Here is a 13,916-nt window from a genome sequence, read left to right on the forward strand (position 1 = left end):
CAAGACACCAGACACTGCCACTAAATATTTCTGAACACAGTGAAGTTTTCATTACTAGAGTAAAAATCAGTGTAATACAAAACAGAAGGTCTCACATCTCTCACACCCTTCTCAAGACCTTACCCTAACACACTGGAGAAGACCATAGAAAATATAGGTTGTAGTTTCCTTTGAAACTTGCTTGTTTTAAATTCTACCTATAGTAAGGCTGGATTCTAAGGAATATTCTGCAGTCAAACACTTGTGAGCAAGTAGAGATGTAAAACATATACTGACTCTGCTCATACAATTTTGCTGGAGTAATTAAAACACCAGCTGTTTAAGACTTTCCACTGGCTTTATCTAGTTATATTTGTATTTTTAATACACCCTTCCTAAATGTCCCTGACAAATTAGATTTTAAGGTCTTATCACCTCTTCAACTACTCCAGTAATTAGCCAGTTCATACGCATTTCCCTGAAATATTATTGATTTCATTCATGTTACTTATTTAAAAGAAAAACATGTACTTTTGCATTTTTTCAGATTATGTGCTCTTACTTATATGGCTAGACTAGGGGAAAAAAAAAACAAACCACACAGAATTCTGACATTTAAATGTAATTGAGATTGACCAGACATTATTGTCATTCTTCTTCATCCTTTTGGGCTATATAATACATCCCTTTGAGGTTTCCAGATTCAGATGAAGTTTCTTGAAGCAACCTACTGGCTCAGTGTCACTGTAGTACTTTTCATACAAATACTCCATCTATCAGTGGGAACCTCTCCATGTTATCAAAACAAGTATTTTTGAAAAAACAACCTCTGAAAAAGTTTAAAGCATTTTTAAGCATGAATGGATGGCTTTGGATATACCTACCTTTATATTTACATCTGCACCATTGCAGACCAAGAGCTCTAAACACAATGCTCCATGTGTTGATGCAGCAGCAAAGTGCAAAGGTGTAAACCCCTTCTCATTCACTTGATTTACATTAGCACCACAGTCTATGAGTTCATTCACTACAACATCTTGCCCGTTGTAACAAGCTACATGGAGAGGAGTATTTCCATAGGCATTTGGCTCGTTCATCTGTCAGAGAAAAAAAAATCCAAGATTTGTTAGTAGGCAAAAAGTTGTACTTAATGCAGCATTTAATCCTAACAAAGAAAAAATCTCATGTAATGAAATTATGTTTTGGAACTCTTCAAAACCGGAAATTAAAAGCAAGTTCTGGATATAGCATTTTGATTGAGATCTGTGTCCTGGGGAAGAGTATGACTGCTTTACAAGTGAGCCAACCTCCTCCAATTGTCTCCACACCAGTTTCCTGTAGGCAACTTAAGAGGACACACACATGCCAAAAATATCAACTGTGGCAATTTGCACAGATGCTACATACACAGCATAGCACCAACCTATAAACCAGCATTGCAAGTTATCATTAAAAACAGAGGCCAAAGAGAGTTTTTGTGTGTGTGTATGTGCATATAGAAACAGAATTTCTTGTTGTACACAACATGATACTGAATTCTGATCTGCTTCTCAATATAGAGCTTGGGTTGCAAGACTAAAATGTGATTCACAATGTAGATTTCTTACACTGTTTCACAGTTTACTGTTAACACACTTTCTTCAGGCAGGTACTATAGAACCTTTTAATTTATTTTGCATTTCCATATTAATATGGCCTCACTTACTGTAGTATTGAAGTTTCTCACAATTTTTAATATTTTCTAAAATTTATGTCATGTAGGAAAGTCAGTACCATCTATATTTTACCAAGTGAAGCAAAAATATTTAATTTCCTGCACTTCAAAAATTATTGTGTGGCAAAGCTAGGATCGGAATTCCTATTTCCTGACTTCCAGTCCAATGAATTAAGAGCAAGAAATACCAAATAAACAAAAAGCCCTACTAAATACACATTTATTTTCAAATTATTGTGCAAAATCTGCAAGGCTCTTAAGGAGGTTTTCTCTTAATGAAGAAATGAGGGTTTATGAAAGAAAAAGTAGTGTTTCCAGAGATCTTCATTCACATACTTTCATTATATCATAACCTGTCCCTAAATAAGCAGGGTGCTTCAGTACTAACAAGAGCATTTCAAACAATACAAAAAAATATATCCCACTTAGTTTTATTTTTCCTTACATCAACTCCAAGATCCAGAAGATATTTGACTACACTAATCATCCCACTAGATGCTGCAGCATGTAAGGGTGTATATGATTTCTTGTCTTTGCATGTCACTTCAGCTGTATGGGTCACGAGTAATTTAACAACTTCAATATGACCTAAAAAAAAAAATAATAAATAAAATGAAGCATCATTTTTTATTAACCAGCATGGGTTTGTAAACTGAATAATTCTACAATTGTTATGATCAAGACATTATTCCTTTGCACCTAATGTGGAAAAAAGAATTGCTCTTGTTTTCTAATCCTACCATGAACTATAAAAGCAACATTAAATAATTATGTCCACACACCACACCCAACAATCATAGCATTTATAGAATAAAAATAAATTTGTACACACAAAACATAATCTTGTCTTCTGCTTTCACAGAAGGGACTTTTAAAGACTTGAGAACTAGAGAGGCAAAGTAACTTTATTAAATATTTACTGCAAATTTACATTAGAGACAATGTGACTGTCAATCTTCCACCATCACCCCAATTCCAAACATACCCATCAAGATTTTTAAATCTTAGCCAGAAATTTTGAAAAACAGATGCAAATATGAAAAGAAGAAAATATTCTACTTTCACATAAAAATATATTCCCCCAATCCAACTTCCTTTACCCACAAAGCATTTAAAATGTTAAGCCACATCATACAGGATTTAGCAAAGCTCTATTTTCAAGACTGATTCAGATGGTCTGTGAAGAACACCAGCCTTTTAAAAGTATCAACAGCTCTCCTAAGACAATGAAAGGAGAGTAAGAGTTGAGTTAGGATCATGAGGAAGGCATGACCTAGGGGAAGTTCCAGGTGCAAAAGGAAAGAGAGGGCAGGGAGCCAACCCTGTAGTGGTGGGCAGTAGCTCTCACTGCCAGCTTTGGGCCAGGGATGCCAACACCAACAGCCACCACTGCTGCAAAGGGCAGTGAGCTCTCCCCTTCCACGCCCACATGCTCCTCCACCGCTTGTAGGCACTTGTGACACTGCCTGCTAAGAAGCCATGAAAATAGGGTAACTGAATATCTGCCATTGTTGCCCTATTGATAATTTAGCTGCCAAACAAGTCATCACTGAAAACACAGGGATAGCCATGACAAAGTCTACAGAATAAAGAAGTACACGAGTAACAAGTTTAACAGACCACAATACACTTGGTCTTTGTACACTTTTGTACACTTGGTCAGTCACTTCGTAACTGACCCATACAGACACATGTGGGACTCCGTTTTACCTTTCAAGTAACACCCTTTACCTTAGTTAAAGTGGTGAAGGGCACAATGAATATTTATGTTTATACTTACCCAGTCAGACATCTAAGTAAAAACTATCAAATCCAGCTTTCTGTTTAAGTGCTTCACAAAGAGTGTGGGTCTTTGCTTTTTAAGCAGTGAAGAGAATTTGCAAAAGTTTGAATAGGAAGTGCCTACCCAAAGCAATACAGACAAAGCCTACTTTTATAAACGTTCAGACACTGTGATACTTATTTTATGCTGCATACCCAACAGCATACAAAACACCATTTCACCTATCTGTACCAACCAAAACTGTAAGACTTTACCAGTGCAATGTGAAGTGCCACAAAAATATTTCCCTTCCTTATTACCTCAGTACAGTAGGAAAGAAGGGAAAGAGAAATGCAAACATGATACTCATCATCTGACCCAAATACAATGGGGACAAGAGTGAAAACAAGCCCTACATGACAGACAGAAGTACAAAAGATATTGAAAGCAATAAAAGGAATAGAAACAGTGAACAGAACAGTGGCAGAAAAAACTTTAAAAAGAAGACAAAAAACCAAAAAAACCCCCCTGACCTTCATTGAAAAGGCAAGCAGCGATCAGTGGAAGACTCTCAAAGAGAAGAGCAAGGTACTTGATGTGAGAAGTGCTGCAGAGACATCCCGGTGCACCAGTGAGGGTAACATTGGCACACAGGAGCGTAAGTCCATTTCAGTCGCAGCTTTGCAGCCGGACAGCAATGGAGCCGGGTGAAAAGCAGGAAGGAAGCGAAACAATGGATATAACTCTAGAAAGTTATTTATAGTAGAGTGACGAAAAGCACAACTCTTTTATTTTATAGTCAGTTTTACATGGTGGGAAAGCTTTTAAGGTTTTCTCCACACAATTAGAGCAATGTACAATGGCTCTAAATTGTGAGATGTCATAACTTTTTTTCTTTGATTGAACACTTCCGAAAGTTTTTACTTCTCTCTTGTCTACAAGGATATTTAGGTAGATCGACATCAGTTAAATTACATTTTTCCTGCCCAAATACTGCTCATTAAGAGTTTCCTGTAAATAGCCTACAAAATACCACTGATTAAAACTGGAATAAATGTAGCTTATGTGAAAAACTGAAGACTTTTCTCTCATCTAGGCAAGCACAAGCCAGAAGATGTCTCTGGCCTCTCACTGACCCTTGTCAGTTCTCTGACATTTCATGCACAAGTTTCACTCAACAAAATTTTTCAAATAACCACCTTCAGTAAGGTGGCTGGACAGACTGTCAGAGACATTGTTTTGCAGATATACGTACATTAAAAATGCTAATGCAAAACATTGCAAAGAACATTAAATCAAAACCGAAGATTGTTCTTTAACTTCTGGGCTTCAAGTACTGATATCAGTACCTGAAACACAATCTCATCCAGCTTCAAATAATAAACTAAGAGCATTAATGCTGTGATGATCACTTCATAATTCACTGGCACATTCAATTATTTTCAAGTCTGATGAAAGGCAAGGAAGAACATTACTCTGACAGTATTGCCAGGGCATTGATCAAGACTATGAGAACAATAATTATATGCTCCTGGAATAAGAATGGCAAGGCAAGAATTTTAGTTTCAGAGATGAAATATTCTTTGAAAACAAAATCTCCAAGGTTATTGTAATGATCCTTTGTTTTAGGTACCCATTGTATTAACTGCTTACTTTTTATTTAGCATTACTGCAAAATTTTTCACCTGTGACTGACTTGCTGACTGAAGAACATAATTTCTCCTTTTTAAAGAACAAAACTACTTACTTTACTTTTCTTTTTTTCAACAAGTTGATTTTCCTCACCACAAAATACACATTTACAAGGCAATTTAAACTATACCATTTCTGTTTTTTTGGCAGACATAGATAACTTCAATGCTTAAAGGGCAAATACTTTTCCTACAAGTATGAAAAAACACTAAACATGAAATGATTTTTTTTATTACTACAGTATTAATCACCTGAAATATGTACATACCCATATATGCTGCCCAGTGTATGGCTCGTCTGTCTTTCTTGTCAAATGCATTAATATTGGCCCCTCTAGACAACAGTAAGCTGACCATCTGAGATAAAGAGAAAGGAGAGAAATCTTCTATTCATAATGGAAAACTTTGCTTCAACTAAGAAAATTATGGAAGAAAACAAAAATTTATGTGTTTTCAGAGGATTTAAATGTATTGGGTTTTAAATATTCCATAAGTTTGAAAAAACTGGCTGTCACAATGAAGTGACTGTAAAGAATACAAAACTTGATGTCAAGAAAAACATTTCTCAGTTAAATATGGCAAAGCAATGAAATCTTTCAAATTTTCAGATTATTATTAAGGGACTAGTGAGTTAGAGCTTATTACATGTATTTCCTCCACATTTCAGTGACAACGTATTCAATGTTCACTATTTACTGAGCAGAAAAATATCCTGGTTTTTCCATTTTAATTTTACCTGTTAGTAGTTTAATTTCACTTGACAAATTCACTTCGACCATAAGAAAAGTCAACACTGTAATAACCTTCCAAATAAATGATGTAACATTTATTTTCCACAACCTTTCTGCACAGAGATGCATACAAAAAACCAAATTCACATACAAAACAGGGGTTGGAGTTTTTTGAGGGAATGGAGGAGAAATGGTTTTAAACTCATAAATGAAACATCAGAAACATGAAGGACAGAATGATGAGTGGAAAGCAAGTTAAGAAAATTAACTTTTACCTCAACATGTCCACTGAAGGCTGCATGATGCAATGCAGTTCTGCCTGCTCGATCAGACACATTTACATTGCTTAGGAGAGGCACCAAAGCTTCAGCACACTTCACAGCTTTGTTTGCAGCTGCTATATGTAGGGGTGTCTGCCAGTTTTTATCACGAGCATTGACATCTGCTGAATGCTTTAGCAACACCTGAACAGCATCCTGAAAGCATTTACAGAAAAACTAAGCCACATAGTAAAGATTGGAAATGACAGCCTTGAATTTAAGGACAGTACCATGGAATACAACTCTTTACAATTTGCTCATTTGCAAACATAATCCTTGGGATACTTTGGAATTTGTACTTTATCACAAATCCAAACTTGGGGATACTCTCAAGGACATGGAATGATTTAACCAAATTAACCATTTCCAGGTCTTTTATCCAGTTCCTTCAGCCACATGGAAAACTGTTTTGTCATCACAATTGATTTCCAAAGTTTAATAAACCACTCTAGGATTTCTTCCATTAGTGGAATCCCTACCCAAGGATTAGTGAAGTGCTATGAACTGATAATGAATTTTCATCAATCTGCCAAGCAAAATTTTTCAACTGTCCAAATCCACAAATGGCAAAACACAGATTATTAAGTGTACATTTAGAGAACCACAGATAAAAGAGTGCATGGTCACAAGAAGTTTCAACATACAGTATTGCAAAACTCCTGAAAACCGTTTAAAATATTGCACTGAATTCCATCTCTCAAAATGATTATTCATTTCCTTTTGTTAAAAGTACAAGCTGTGAAAATTTGATAAATAAGACTATAATTCTTACAGCAGTATAAACAAATCTCATTAAAATATGTGCATGCAATTGGAATGCATAAAAAAATAAACATGTTGGCAGTATCAACAAGATGATGAATATTACATTTTGCATCAGCTGTGTGACCTTCCCACGATTCCCTAATTGCTTTTGCTGCCTGCCAACTCAGTCACTGAGCACACAAATAATTGATTACCACTTTGAACTTAAAACATGTTACCACAAGTTGTTACTAGAGATTTTGAATTACACTGTGGTACAATAGCAAGGCACTATTCTCAGCTACAAGCAGAATGCTAAGTAACTATTGATCCTATTTATATTATAATAAATCATATTTAAGATGTTGAAATTTCTTGTACTGTCAAAAAAGAAGATAGGAACAAACACAGAAGTGAAAATACTGCATCACAGGCTTGTAATTTACTGAAAAAAATGAACAGCTCTTCTTTCTGAGAAACTGAAGCAGATTTAGTACTTTAAAAAAATTTATTATATTTTAACTCCTGTCTTTTTAACCCAAATATTAAGAAATACCATACCAGAACAAGGAAATTTTTAGTACACCTATTACCCCTTTGGCAGAAGGAAGCACCATAGTATAAAATACTACGTATATGTAAAATACGTTAGTATAAAAACAATGAATCTCATTTCTATGTGCATATGCATTAATGAATTTCACTACTGAATCTACTCAAGGTTTCTTTTTATTTTTAATTTGCGACATACAGCAGGCACATACAAATAAAAACGTGAATGTCTTGACATGAAGCTGCCTGCACTTATGCAGCTGACAGCTAAATCCATAACTCCAGCTATTTTATATGTTTCAATGTCCTTGTTTAATTGCAGCCGTCCTTACTCCAAGAGTCCAGATGTTTTACTGAAATCATTACCAAGTTTTTTCATTACAGCTTTTTATCCACTGTCCCAAACCCACATAGGTCTGTGAGCTAGAAAACAGTGCCTACATGCATCAACCATGTATATGGGCTCCCATGACTCACTGTGTTTATAAATAGAGAATTCTGACAGGTGTCTATCATTGCCTTTTGGGTAAATAGTCTGACTGGTCTACATGCCTTGTTTGCCTTTGGTTAATGTTTTGTTTAATATCTTCCATATTTAAAATACTATGACCATGGTTGCATTTCTTGAAGTTATCATTTAAATCCAGTTTGCTTGCAGCACTCCTCTGCCTCTGCAAGCACTACTGATGTTGAGAGCTTTTATTGCTCCTCAGCTCTGAAGAATGCAGCATTTGGTGCTTCAGTCAGCTCCCAAAGGAACAGCCTAAAAATATCTCAAGAACAAATAGCATTTGGGAATAAGGCGCCCTTGAAGATTCATTTTCATAAGCTGTTTTTTTGAATAACATGATCTCTACATAACTTTGCTATTAATGATAGTGACAAAATACTGCAATTTATCCAGGGAATTCAAAAGCAAAAACTGAAACAAAGCTTGTTTAGATAGCTCATGGATCAAAAGCTTGAAGTTCAACACTTGTCAAAACTAAAATATTCAATTCTATCTTCCCAAACAAAAATTTGCTAATAAAAAACCTTTATTTGAGACGTACTGAAATGAACATCAATTTGATTCAGGACCTCAAAGGAGAGAGTTTTGCATAAACTCTTCCACATAACAAGCTCAGCATTTCTCTGTTTGTTTTGATCTTCTACAGGCATTTAAATTTTTTATTAGGACAACCACCACAGAGAAACAATAACAAAGTAATTTCTTACATTATTATATTCTCACAACTGTGTAACTGGTAGACTTCAAGAAACAGTCTACATTCCACTTCAAATTTTTAAAATGGTATTCAATAATATTATTATTAATAATTAACCCCTTTAAAAAAAAAAAGACACTGGCAGGCCTTTATAGAACCATTTATTTCTTCAATGCCTGAACAGTCAAGCAGGTAAAAGAAAAATGAAGGAATGCAAAGACCATGCAAAGACCATGCTGTAAAAGCTGTACTAAATCTTAATTCATCTGTCCTTCCCTCACGCTGAACCATTCTGGTTACCTGAGGAGAAGGATAAGGGACTTGAGAACACTGTGTGCAGAGTCATTTGCTATGGAAAGTGACAGAGAGCAAAGCTGAGAACTCTTAAGTTTTTAGTATTTCTCCTTTCTTACTGCTCAAGCAAGTGATATACATACATACATACATACCCTCAACAGGCCAAACAAGCTGTTCAAAAATGTTCTGTATTTCCAAACATTTGGAGTAGTTTCACTTTTTGAAAAATGAACAATGGACAGAAGGTAATCTGAGATGTCTTATTTTAACAAAAAGCAGTCAAAAAGAGCAACATACCTCACTACAAGATGCTACAGCTCTGTGTAAAGGAGTCAACCATTTGCTGTCTTTGGCATTAACTCTAGCTCCTGTGACAAAAAATAAAAATAACAGAAATTTAAAATATATTTACAAAATAACTGAAATATTTTCAAGAACAGAGACAACTATTGGAAGTTACTTATTCTAGACATTTCTTTGCATTTTTCATGCAAAAAATTGAAAAGTAGTATTTTCTTCAGCTGAAGTCAACCCTTGGAGGAAATTCTTTTAACACTGCACCAATAACACTCTTTCATATCAAAACATACTCATACTTTTACACTAGGTCATCCTCTATAATGTTTTGCAATTCCAAAACCACATAAAAGGCTGCCGTGTAAGCAAGATGAACTCCTTGCCTTCATTCAACAACAAAAATCGCAGTTTCCCACCATAGTTGAAATTCTCCATTAAAATATAGAAAGAGGCTGTGTTTACTCCCCAGTAAACTCCTGCAGTTTCCTTGTTGTTGCCATGTCTGGCAATGAGGATGATTTGGGAACAAATCTTCACTACTCCAGCAGGTCACCTAGCCCTGGACCTCCTGGCCCTCCCTTCCTGAGGGAGATTAACAGCCACACCTCTCCACTTCTGAAAGCACACCCAAGGAACAGCTGTCTCTGTCCCCAGGAAATAAAGCTGCAAAAACATCTCTAAGGAACACAAGCCTGGGTTAGGATTTTAATTTTTTTTTTCTTAGTAATAAAAGGAAAGAAGGGTTTGGGAACTTCTTTCCCCTGAAGGAAGCAGCTGAACTACATTCTAACTTCCAGTGAACTCCAACAAACAAGAAAACTTTATGATTAAGGCTAATAATTTAATTTCTTGCTGATACACACACATATATAATGTTGTAGGATATTTATACCCTGACTGGAAATTTATCCATCTTGATTTTGAAACTTCTGAGATTTTACAGGGATAGCTCAGACAAAATCTTACATTTTTGAAAAAAAAATAGTTTGTAAATACTGTTGGAAAGAATCACACAGTAACATTAATGCTACATCACCAGAGCTAATTAACTTAGGCTAAACATAATACTGATACATCAGAACCAACTACAGCTTTTTTTTCTATGCAAAGAACAAAGAAGGATGGAAAGCCAGTAAGACACAAGATGCCAAACAGGCCTCTGGTCATGTCAGGATATTCAACTGAGAGATAGGGTATTTTGATCCAAGACCTGCATCAGCAAAGAAATCTCTCCCAGTCTACCTGATCAAGAAACAGCAGTGTGTACAAAATCATGGTTGTATATACTAAGCAAACTGAATATCTGAAGTCAATTCACTTGAGTTTCTAATCAATCCGTCCCTTTAAGTGATAAGAACAGAACACGGAAGATGATGGAGAATCCAAACTTGCAGTTTGATCCTAGGTGTTCCAAGTTTTGGACAGGGACTGAGGTCTAACTGCTCACTACAACTTCAGGGATTCCTATCTTTCCTTATCTAAATTACAGAATACAGTGTCATCCTATTTTCCTAAGTGCAAAAGTTTCTAGCCTGAAAAATAAGGCTAATAAATGGAAGAAAGTCCAAGTCCATTTGAAGAAAACCCCCACAATCTAACAAAACTTTAAAGAGACACCACAAGTATCTGCTTTTGTCAAAGATGCTAAGGACCCACTGGTATATTGCACCACATCATGTGCCATAGCATATGGTACTATATCAAGTCTTGCACAGAACTCAAGCAGAAAAAGAATCTGATTATTCTAAAGGTCACTAGAAATATTTGCCTTAGGATTTCTGGCAATCCTTCCCAGAAGACACTAAGTGATTAATAACATCACAAATATAATGAAGAAATAAGTGGTAAGTGAGAATGTAATCAATATATTTCAAAAGTATCTGTAATTATTGACTATATTCCAGATAATTGTTGGTCACAACTTCTTTTTAACAGAGAAGATAAAAAAAGCACCAAAATTGTACTCCAAGCTCCACCTGACTTCACTTCTAGGCAACAGCCAATGACTTACATAGAGACTATGAGTTTCATAGCCTGATTTCTATCTCTAACTTTAGGATACAAATGTCTTTAAAGCATTTGAAAGAAGTTGAGTGAGTTACTAAGTCATTAATTACCATCCTGATTTTCCTGAGGAAAATGCATTTGCAAGACTTGAGGTCAGGTCAGATCCATCCAGGTAATGAAGCCCAAGACAGGAAAAGCAATGTGCCCATCAGAAGAGGAGAAATGCACGTTTCCATTCTAAAGAAGCAGCAGTTACCTAAGCTCCAGCTCTAAGTGAAAGTGTGCTTAGAGCTCAAGAAGTGTTTATGTGATCAGATAAGTTGCTTACTGACATTTCTGGTACTTTTAACACACAGCCTAAAAACTAAACCAGAAGAAAGAAGAAATAAATACAAGAAGATCCTGTACAAAAAGTTTTCACAATGATAAGTTAATCACACTTGCTAAGACTAAAAGAAAAGAAAATGTGAAAGTAAGAAAAAAAATCAGCATTAGCCAGAGAAATGTCTAAGGAAATTTGAAGTGATATCTAAAAGTAATATGGTCCACTTAAAAGAATGAAAATAAACACAGTAATATCTGGCCCCCATTCCTTTAGTGGTATTTCCCCCCAAAGAAACAAGGAAGCTTAGGTCTCGCATATTAAATCAGTGTAATATGTAGACACTAAAATAAGTTAACTTTTCAAATACACAAAAAAATTGTAGGTTCTCCGACAAAAGAAAAAACAAAGTTAACTTTTGATAACAAATCTGAATCTCTTACTTAAGAAAGAACAACCAAGCATGTTTTTTCTTTCTACAACAAAAGTTGTTCATGAAGTTGCAAAATTATTATATTGAAAGAAGAAGTTTTTAAGCAATAATCAGAATAAATGTACTACCAAAAACCACATATGCATTATGAATGTGGGAATTGGGAGATCTATAGCTTTTGATACAATAAACAAAATAAAATTTTAAAATTAATAGAGAGATACTTTGTCATTAAATTTCTCCAAGGCATGCTGCCAAAAATCCAAATTTCATAAAGGAACTTCTTCAAACAGCCTTGTATCTGAGGACATAATCCTCCTCTAGGCTGTTCTTTACTGCCTAGCACATGATTTCAGGAAAATGTCACTGTTCTCCCCTGACCCTTCATGGGCTCCCTCAAACCTATCACAGTCCTACCATGCAACAGTGAGAGGGAGTTTACAGCCTTGATCATCTAAGGTAAAGCTCCACTCCAGACCAATGCAAATAAATGTTACAAAAATATATTACACCTTTACCAAGTAACTTTTGCTTTAAGATATTGCTTCACAGTTTGCTTAAAGACAGTTTGAACATGTGTATGTATATAACTTACTGCACAGCATTGCCAATGCAATATTACCCCTGTGAAGCTCTAGATGCTGACATGTTAACCAGGGCATTTCTCACATTTCAAATGCCAGCTATGAGCAGCTTGCTCTTTCAAAGCACAGTACAGTGTATCTTAATCTCCAGTGTGCAAAACAAACAAAAAAAAAACCCAGCCCAAACCCTATTCTCCCCGCTCCCTGCCTCTGCCCCTTGGGTCTACAGCCTTCAAGGGCCTGGTCTTAACATGTTTTTAAAACTTCTCAAATGTTTGATTTGTTTATTGTAAAATTTCTTATATTTCAATTCTTTTAATGCCATAGAGTTTGCAGGAAAATTATTAGGGGAGCTTTCCAGAGAGAGCAAACACAATGCTGGAACACAACTATTCAACTTGAACTTAAGAACCAATCATGTAAATGACCCTCCCCTAAAACTGCATCTTCCAAACAAAGCAAATTATTCTTCCATGTTGGTACACTAAGCCAAAACATTAAACAAGATCACCCCTTTCATCACCAATTTTGCTAGTTCAGCCTAGTAAGTTTACACATCTAGACAAATACAAAAGGAGGACTTTTTGCTCTGCAAAAGGTGGGGTAGGGGGAGTGAGAGAAGTATTACATGACTTTCTTCCCGTGTCCCTAAATCTTACATGTCGTCTTGCCAAGTTGTATTCACAAGACTGACAATTAGAAAGACACGTTTTATTTAGATTAAGTACAGAAGCTACTGAAAAACTCTGTGATGCTTACTTCTAGCAAATTTATGTTTCAAGAGACACATTTTCCAGTTGAATGTATGCACTGATTTACAGAATGGTCCTGGAGGTTTTAATTTTGCTAGTCTGTGTGCGGCAAGCGCACATTTAAATGTGCTATTAGCCACCAATTCCTGCACGTACATTTCTGTACTTCAATTGCTACTTCTTTGTGTCAATATCCTTACATTCCAGTAACAGCTACCATCTCAACCATCTCTTGGAAACGCAGACAAGGAACGACTGGGCAGGAAATGCTGTGAGGAGCAACCACACATCTCTTCCCTCAGCCATAAACTGCCATACAACTCCTACACAACCCTGTCTCTCACACCACCTCTGTGTTCTTCTCACAAAAACTTTTGCTGTGACTCTCCTCCCCAGCTCCTCTGCAACAGAACTCTTCCTATTTGGAAGTGTTCTCAGGAGACTAATGAATGCAGTGGCTGAATTACTTATGCGTCATTAGTTGGAAATAGATTAAGAAATACAACAGAACTGACAAGACATT

General features: G+C 35.8%; 1 protein-coding gene across 4 annotated transcripts in view; it reads right to left on the reverse strand.

The window, feature by feature from the left end:
* Window positions 1-13,916, reverse strand: part of ANKRD28 (ankyrin repeat domain 28) — a 121,608-nt gene that overhangs the window by 35,515 nt on the left and 72,177 nt on the right. For all 4 annotated transcript variants that reach the window (XM_085051035.1, XM_085051036.1, XM_085051034.1 and 1 more), the window contains 5 exons: window positions 9,296-9,366; window positions 6,153-6,353; window positions 5,416-5,503; window positions 2,139-2,281; window positions 864-1,076 (listed from right to left, as the gene is read on the reverse strand). In XM_085051035.1, the coding sequence (XP_084907161.1) occupies window positions 864-1,076; window positions 2,139-2,281; window positions 5,416-5,503; window positions 6,153-6,353; window positions 9,296-9,366 (716 nt within the window). The remainder of the gene's footprint in view (window positions 1-863; window positions 1,077-2,138; window positions 2,282-5,415; window positions 5,504-6,152; window positions 6,354-9,295; window positions 9,367-13,916) is intronic.

This window comes from Lichenostomus cassidix, chromosome 2 (assembly GCF_008360975.1).
Source record: "Lichenostomus cassidix isolate B80296 chromosome 2, HeHo_3.0, whole genome shotgun sequence".
In the NCBI taxonomy this organism is placed as follows: Eukaryota; Metazoa; Chordata; class Aves; order Passeriformes; family Meliphagidae; genus Lichenostomus; species Lichenostomus cassidix.